This window comes from Oncorhynchus mykiss, chromosome 8 (genome assembly GCF_013265735.2).
Source record: "Oncorhynchus mykiss isolate Arlee chromosome 8, USDA_OmykA_1.1, whole genome shotgun sequence".
Taxonomy (NCBI): Eukaryota; Metazoa; Chordata; class Actinopteri; order Salmoniformes; family Salmonidae; genus Oncorhynchus; species Oncorhynchus mykiss.
This window is the reverse complement of record NC_048572.1, coordinates 57,071,275-57,079,734: the sequence shown is the minus strand read 5'-3', so window position 1 is coordinate 57,079,734 and position 8,460 is coordinate 57,071,275. Positions and strand designations below refer to the sequence as shown.

The window sequence follows — 8,460 nt, the reverse complement described above, 5'->3', positions numbered from 1 at the left end:
ATTTTGCATTTATAGGAGAAGCATGGGAGGTTTCAGCCTGCCAAGCATGGGCATGAAACTACTACTTTGAGTAGCTATAAGAAGACATTTCATTGACACCTCCCTCTGCAAAAGAAACCAAAATGTATAGGAAAATATTCACAAGTCTACATTCAAACATTATAGAATGTCCTCACGAGGTCATAGAAACAGCAGCACCTGCTGGACAAAGAAATTACAGAAGAGAATGAATAAAATAGGAAATAAACAAGTACAGAAGGATGGAAATAAAGAGCTACGAGTCCAGTCATTTTTTTGTTTGATTTTTTTTTTTAAACTCAAAAACAGAATTACAGGGTCAGGGAGACGATCCAGGCGCCTAAGTTAGCAGAGAATGCCGACGAGTACTCATGACGAGTACTCCTTTAAGGTTGTAGTTACAGTGACCAGAAGTACAAGGGTACGATGACAGTACATAGGGCGAGCATGTCCAAAAACTGAAACATAAAACAACGCTCGCGGGGCACATGGGACATGTAATGGTCGTCCGTTTCATATAATCCATACAGGGTCTTTATTAAGTCTTTATAACGTTCTAGGCATAAGGGAAACATGGTTTACGTTTCACAAAACATTCTAAAGAGCTTTGTTTTGGTCCAGGCTTTTGCTACAGTAGATTCCACTCTTCTTCCATGGGAGGATCCATTTGAGTGACAGCTCTGAGAGATTCAGTGATCCAATGAGAAGCGACAGGGGAATGGGTCCAGTGCTACTCCAATCTTAGCATTCATTGATCAGCTGGATCATACTCCAAGCAAGGTAAGTGTGTGTACAGGGTATGCTTGTAAGCAGGGTGTGTGTAAGCACTTCAGAGTGTGTGCATATTTACAATATCTTTGTGTGTGGGCCCTCCATATCACTCTCTCAGGGGTGTGACGTTACATTAGGTAATGTAACAAAAGGGTAAATATTTGCTTATTCCCCCACTAGGTCCATTGGTTGACCTAGAGAGGTGCAGTCTTCAGACCTGTAGAGACCACAATATCTGAAAATGTAACAGAATGGCATCACCATCTTAACAACGGGCGGGGGACCCAAGGCCGCACAGGGTGACTCGTTACTAGTTGTGCCCCATCTTTCTCGTTTTCGTCAGGAAAAAAACAAATGAATCGCTCGCTTATTCGGTGCCTATAATGGTTCTTATATAGCAGCTAAAGTGCACAAGTAGGTACACTTTTATGGCAAATCATTTATTTTTGTCAGAAATTGGACAATCGGATGAGGTGGAATCTAGTTAAATATTGACTCATTGATCTACAAAGCACTGAGGCCCAATGAAAATCAACAGTTTGCCCTGAGACACTGGGGTCCCCTCCTCCCTCGGGTACAAACATTGCTTAACACTTATTAAGACTTATTACAGGGATTACGCATGGCCGTTATTGCTCACCAGCTCCATTCAAGTCTATAGACCTCTGTGGAGAATCCCATCTGAGCTGGGCAAGGCCGACAGGAAAGCTCAACCATAAAAAGACTGGGTATATCGCAAATGACACCCTATTCCCTATATAGTCCAATGTAGCATGATACTTCTTGTGCACTATATCAGCAATAAGGTGTTACTTGGAACGGAGACACTAATAGATCACCATGTTGTCTTTTCTTGGTTCTCTCCTTCACCACATTATTTAAGACTAGTTCCCCCTAGACCACATTTAAGCTCCATCAGGCTTTCCATAATCACCATTACAGTTGATCTATGAACTACGAAATGCAGCTTGAGAAGTATGGGCCAAAACCTAACCTGAGATATACTTGGGTTAACTCAAACCTTTGAACATCGTGCATTGATATCAATGGGAGATGAGTTATCTGGGCATATCAAGTTAGGATTCCGCCTTATACGATTGCTTATATCTTTACAGTGTTAGTAAATCTACCTGGTTATACAGAGTGGGGGTTAAAACCCTCAGGTGGCTTTTAGGAAGGGAGGGATTCTGGGAAATGGTTCTTACTCAGTCAGAGCAGAACACTTAAAGCTGAAACGTCTCCTTAGGTGAGCCAATGCAGACCCTTCTCTTTGGAGTCTTTATGTGAGCGCATACACATTGCATTTATTGGCTGGAGTTATTAACAGAATGATACATTCAACAAATCCCCCAAAGTGAGAAGTGTCCGAGCTAAGAACACATCCAAGGCTAGGAATAAAACATAAAAATAAAAAAACTGTCTGGATGGAATGACTTAGATTTCTGCTACAGAGAAATATGCTGTTTTTCAGCAGAATTCAACAACTACTAATATTAAGGGCAGGTGAAGAGGCCAACCCCTGCACATCCCCAGATACACGTGACTCCTAACTGGCATTGGGTGTTCAGCCCTGCGATCTAATGGGATGGCAAGGACCAGGAGTTTTCCAAACTGACACCTGAGCAGGAAAAACACTGGGCCCCAATTATAACAGAGTCAGTGGAAATTGACCCTACTGATAGAAGAGAGCTGGGCTTTCAGAAGAGACCTGGGCTGTGGTGCTTAGTGGACGCAAAGCACCACAACATCGCATATAGAACTAGGATGTCTAGAACAGACGTAGGGATCACAGGTGGCTGGTGGCACCTTAGGATGTGATTTTCTCTAGAAAAAAACTGTCACATGGCCAAGAAAAAGTAAGGGCCCTAATAGTGAAATATATTTTCTATAGATTGAATTTCTATCTACTGTGCATTATCAGGAAAAGGTGCCGCAGGATCAATCTGACGTCTGCATTGGCCGTGCAGCCTTCTACGGTGACACGGATTCTGCAGAAGTCTGGGCGTTCATACTTCTTGCGCTCCACGGAGCAGCGCAGAGCTGTTGTAAAGGAAGTTGTCAAGGAAGTGAGTTTGTGTGTATGTAGCTATACAGAGCACTCAGCATTGTTACAAAATTTGGGAGGCTCACGGTGAGGCGGTATGGAGCTCAATTTGGCCTCTGCGTGTCTCCGGAGACGCTGCAATTGCATCACACCCTCCATACGGAGCCTCTGACCACATTTTCAGATCAAGCATAAAATGGGCTTTGAGTGAAGCGTTACACTTTGGAAGCACAGCCCAGCTCTCAATGGAATGTTTCAGATATTTGACTAGCTCTAAGAGCAATAGTCATACATTCTGTCATTCTCACACCTACCAGGGCTTACTGAGAGAGACTGTGTTAGCTCACACTAGTAAATAAAAAGAAGACATCCTAGACAATGCTACAGTTAAACCATATTGGTATAGGGGTTGTTCCATGTGATTTCAATCACTTTCTGACTGCACCCCTTTTGATTTGAACAAAACCTTTCATTCATGTTTGCCCGTGGTGGAAGTGGTCAGAAAGTGACTTTTTGGACCTGAATGTCAAAGCATTCAGGAGATGGAGGTGCTCAAAGCTGACCCATTTTGCATACCCCAACCTTCCATGAGACGTCCACATCGCTGGGGAAAAAAATAAACGGTTGAGTGTGATATCATTTGAAAGCTTACAAACAGGGTTGTCAAATGATATGATTTCATTTAAGAAAGTTCTTACATTTTCATTTACGCTATAACGGGGGGGGAACTGTCTGGCTTTCAAATTACTCTTGAATGCACAAGGTGCAATTTTGAAATTGGGTAGTGCATCATCAGTTTTCCTCTCGTCATTGCAGACCTCAGAGAGCTATTTATAACTTGTCAGAAATGTCCAGATCAACTAGTCTATGTCAGCTAACGTTTTTTTAGCTAGGTCTTTTAGCCCATTGATTTTGTTGTAATGTTTGAGTCACTCAGATATCACATGAACACGCAAAATATGTAAAACTGCAGGAAATTAGCTTAAAAATGGCCCAAAAAATCTTCACCCAATGGCAGAATGTATAGAATTACAGGAAATAAACTGCAAAATCCTCTCCGCCAACAAAAGGGGGTGTGAACAGTTTGTCATGGAATGTGCTTTTGCCCATAGAAATAGACATGGGGGGGGGGGGTGTTCCCCAATGATGGGAGGCCCCCTCCCTATAAAAGGTTCTGAAGACCGGGAAGGGGTGGGCTTGTTTTAAGAGAATTGTCCAATCAGAGCCTCCTGAGGGTTTTTGAACATAATGTCATTTTAAAGGATGAGATGCCCTGAAGCACCGATCAGCCTTATATTCAGACCGACCCATACTGAACCATTAGAACAAACTCCTCTCCCCCTTACCAACAAGTTCTTGGAACAGTTCTTTTTGGGCAACATTAGGCAGACACTTTAGCAGCCATTTCAAACCAGAACCTCCCCCATTTCACTACCAAATGTTTTAGGCATCTTTCCCCTCACATAAATAACAATTTAATTAAACAAAATAAAATAAAAACCAAGGTATTCGTGGAAGAACTTATCACACATGGAAAGGACAGCCACATCAATACAGTAATCGTCATCATCATGTTCATCAAAAAAGGTCATAAGAAAGTCTTGGACCAGACTGATTGCAGAGGAGTGTCTGATCACTGTTCAGAGTCCAACGCTCTCAGTCTTTTTTTAGATTACATCATTTCTGATTAGCCATCTTGAAATCAACAGTCCGTTCCCCGTTTGTTCTTCCTGATATTTACATCAACATTTACACAGTCTTGGTGTTTTGTCTATGCCCCATGAAATATAAAAAACAACGGGTGACGCCAACTCAGCACTAAATGGTCCATGAACGTAACAAAACAAAGTGGCTTAAAAGTAGCTGTTCCAAGGTGTGTGTGTGTGTGTGTGATATTTGTATTTGTCTCCAATTGTTATCCTCTGTATACGCCTATATTCAAGTCATTGTACTCTGTGTGTTGACGCAGATAGGCAGCTCTGTGATGGACTGATGAGGGGGCGGGTCATCAAATGATTGATGGACTGATTGATGGGGGAGGAGGGGGTGTATGCCCCTAGGAGGGACGTGGTCCTTTAAAGAGGTTCTGAACCCATGCTATGGATGCAATGGGTCTGGCCTGATGTCAGGTGTCATCGTCTGTGTCCTCCATGAGAACTTTGGTGTCCCGGGTCTTGGTCCTGAGGAGAGGAAGTTTAGTAGAGGGGAACACAGCCATACATTATTACCATACTGGGAAGCGAGGCGCGGTTGTCTCAGGGACACGCTGTAGCTTTGTGTGTATGTATGCATGCATGCCATTATATGTGTGTGGAGCAATTGTATAACCTTACTGGGAAGCGAGGCGTGGCCGTCTCAGGGACACGCTGTAGGAGCGTTTCCAGTTCTTCTTGCCCAGGCGGTTCCGGACTCCGTCCTCCTGGTCCATCATCTGCTCCAGCAGCGTCTGGTCGTCAGCGTTCAGCGGAGCCACTGAGATGTCCCTCACGGCACGGAACTCGCCACAGTTATTCAGGTGCTCGTTCTCCAGGCGGAAGAAGTTCCACACAAAACGCCTGCAGTGGAGCGGAAGAGAATCAAGTGAAATGTTGAGGTGTTTCACATTCATTTCATGTATGAAATACCATTGAGGGAGGTATTTAGTGGTTAAATGATCGCCCGTGAATCTTCAGATAATGTAATCTCACCTGAAGACCTCCAGAGGGGCTAGGATGGTAGCCACAATGTCTGCAGCTGACGGTGCACTGGCGGTGCTCAGGGAGAGGGGTATTGTCCAGGCAAAACGCAGCAGCACATCCTCCAGTATGGCACAGTAGTAGTAGGCCTGAACAAACACACACACCCATGTATTATCATCACATAACCACATATCTTCTGACATTACAGAAAAATAGTAGGCCTGAATATATTTGAACGATTTATTGCATTAGCAGACATCGTCTTATGGCTGGGTGTTATGGCCTAAAAATCATTCTCCATTTCCATTTTTTTCCCTAACTTCTGGACTATTTACGACATACATTTCTAAATAAGCTTTGTTGTACAATTAAGAGGTCAAATACACTGCATTTCAAACAGTCAACAATAATCTAAATGAATTCAGGGCTTGTGAAATTACACCTAGGCCTTCCACAACCATTAAACCAACTAATTATTTAATTATTTGATCAAAATAGTTGAACCTTTTTGTTGTTGTTGTTGCAATAATCACTGATCTGGCTTTCAGGTTTGTCTACAAAAATATTTTGTTACAATTTAACCAGAACCATGTATAAAGCACATTCACTAATAATGACTAACCTCTTGTAGCAGGCATTATAAAACCGGTCTCATAATCTCTCTAGCACAAGCCCACGAGCTAGTGAGTAGCCAGCCAGCCAGTTTCAAGGATCTATTTGCTAGTTAACAAGGCAGAACAGTTGAATTGTTATGAACACACCCTTCTGTCCTTCTCCAACTGTTTGAACAGCAGGCTAGCCTGTCCACTATGTTCAGATGTTGAAATCAAGTGGCCTACCTTCTTTCTCAGAATGAGATCGAGTTGCCAATTCCTTATATAAATTATGTTTTATGTTTATTGCACATTTATAAAACACAGATTATAAACTGGGTGGTTCGAGCCCTAAATGCTGACTGGCTGACAGCAGTGGTATATCAGACCGTATACCACGGGTATGACAAAATGTATTTTTACTGCTCTAATTACATTGGTAACCAGTTTATAATAGCAAAAAGGCACTTCTGGGGTTTGTGGTATATGGCCAATATACCACAGCTAAGGGCTGTGTCAAGGCACTCCGCGATGCAGCGTGCCTAAGAACAGCCCTTAGCCATGGTATATTGGCCATATACCACACCTCCTCATGCCTTATTGCTTAATTAGACAACTAGTATAACAGTCTGTGGCCAAATTGCTACTAGCGGTACTGCAATGCCGTGCGCGACACTGAGAATGAATTGTCCAGAATCAACGTTCATTGATTCTCCTGTTTTAGTACTGTCTGCTCTGTGTGAACTTTGAGCAGTTGAGGGTATGATTAGAAAGGTTAACTTGTCCTCTGTTACAGTAAAATAATGTCTCAATGTGTTTTGGTGTCCATATGACCCATTCTGTTGGAGCAAACCTCAAATACAAATAGCAGGTTGAAACCGCTTGTCAGAGAGGAAGACGTGATCTCTCATCTTTATTGTGCGAGTGTCAGGGGCTTTGTGTGTGAGTGTAAACAGAGGAACAGGCGAAAGCGAGAGGTTTCACAAATTAGCCCAATGCGTTTCTATGGGCTTATTTCGGGCCTAAGCTTGTTGACTACCTTTGCGTCTTTGGGACAACTCCCATTGTTAGGGCGGAGACATGAGCATCTGGTCATTATACTCTGATTGTTGGTGTAAATGGAAAGGTGCTCAGAGCAGAGAAGGAACGAAGGAGACGAGACCAAAAAGACAATATGAGAACAATCGGACATAAATGCTCATGAGAACAAAAAAAAGCTTGATTCTTGCGATACAGGCATTTGGAATATTGCACAGAAACATACATTCAAATGAGTTACATATCGACCAGCCCTACATCCTCTCTGTTCCTCTTTGAGGCATATGTTTTTCCCGAACTGTGTGTGTGTGTGTATTTCTGTATTTGGACGATTACCTCTACCCAACTTATATTTGTCATTTTGGTCGTTATGACCAAGAGGTGCACACTAACTTTCTGTGGGTAGACGATCTCCTCTCTGAGTATGGTGTTATCTCCTGCATTGCGGTCAAACAGGCCCCAGTCCATCTTCAGGTCCCACACCAGGGTGTAACAGGAACTGACTAATGAACAGCCAATCAGCAGGTAGAAGAAGATCTGGGTGTCATCATGACGCTCAGCTAGGAGGGGAGAGGCATAGGGGTCAAGGGTCATATTCAATCACTCAAATCACTGATCAATCAACAAAGCAACCGCTCAATCAATGATTCAAGCATTTGGTACGTAGTGCATACGTAGAAACTACAAACGTTATATTGCAAATAGCATTACTGTACTAATCTCTCCTTGTTTGTTGTTCCATTGTTTGTGGATCCTCTCTCCTCTTATGAGAATCACTGGTATATGCATGTCAACCGGCGTAGTGGCCCAAAACAGTTCTGTACTTACGATATGTCATTTAGATCCCAGTCTAAGATGACTATAAACATTCTCTCCATACCTTTGTGGGTGCTGTAGAGGGCAGCAAAGGTGACCACGAAGAAGGTGGTGGAGTATTTCCCTGCGTTGACCAAGTGTGGGAAGGCCCGTTTGGAGTCGCGGTAACGCCGCAGGCACTGCACAAAGCGGAACCAGGCCGGCAGACACTGGATCACTGCCCGCACGCCATACGAGTACGAGTGACACACGCCTCCACCTTTCAGAATACACATCGATTAGGAATTAACCAATACAATTCAGTTATACGAGTAGGAGTGACAAACACCAGCACCTATCACAAAGCACATTATCAGTCAACCAATAAAATCTGCCAAATTACATTCCATTTAAATTCCTGTCTGTTGGATCGGACATTTTATTTTATTTTACCTTTATTTAACCAGGTAGGCAAGTTGAGAACAAGTTCTCATTTACAATTGCGACCTGGCCAAGATAAAGC

The 8,460-nt window shown here is 43.0% G+C and overlaps 1 protein-coding gene across 1 annotated transcript in view; it reads right to left on the bottom strand.

Moving 5' to 3' along the window:
• Positions 1-289: 289 nt before the first annotated feature.
• The window catches only part of LOC110530206 (xenotropic and polytropic retrovirus receptor 1 homolog), a 33,666-nt gene continuing 25,495 nt past the window's right edge, over positions 290-8,460 (bottom strand). The window contains exons 10-14 of the mRNA XM_036985763.1: positions 8,023-8,217; positions 7,536-7,702; positions 5,521-5,657; positions 5,167-5,388; positions 290-5,013 (exon numbers count right to left, since the gene is read on the bottom strand). Coding sequence (XP_036841658.1) covers positions 4,959-5,013; positions 5,167-5,388; positions 5,521-5,657; positions 7,536-7,702; positions 8,023-8,217 — 776 coding nt within the window. The 3' untranslated portion in view covers positions 290-4,958. The remainder of the gene's footprint in view (positions 5,014-5,166; positions 5,389-5,520; positions 5,658-7,535; positions 7,703-8,022; positions 8,218-8,460) is intronic.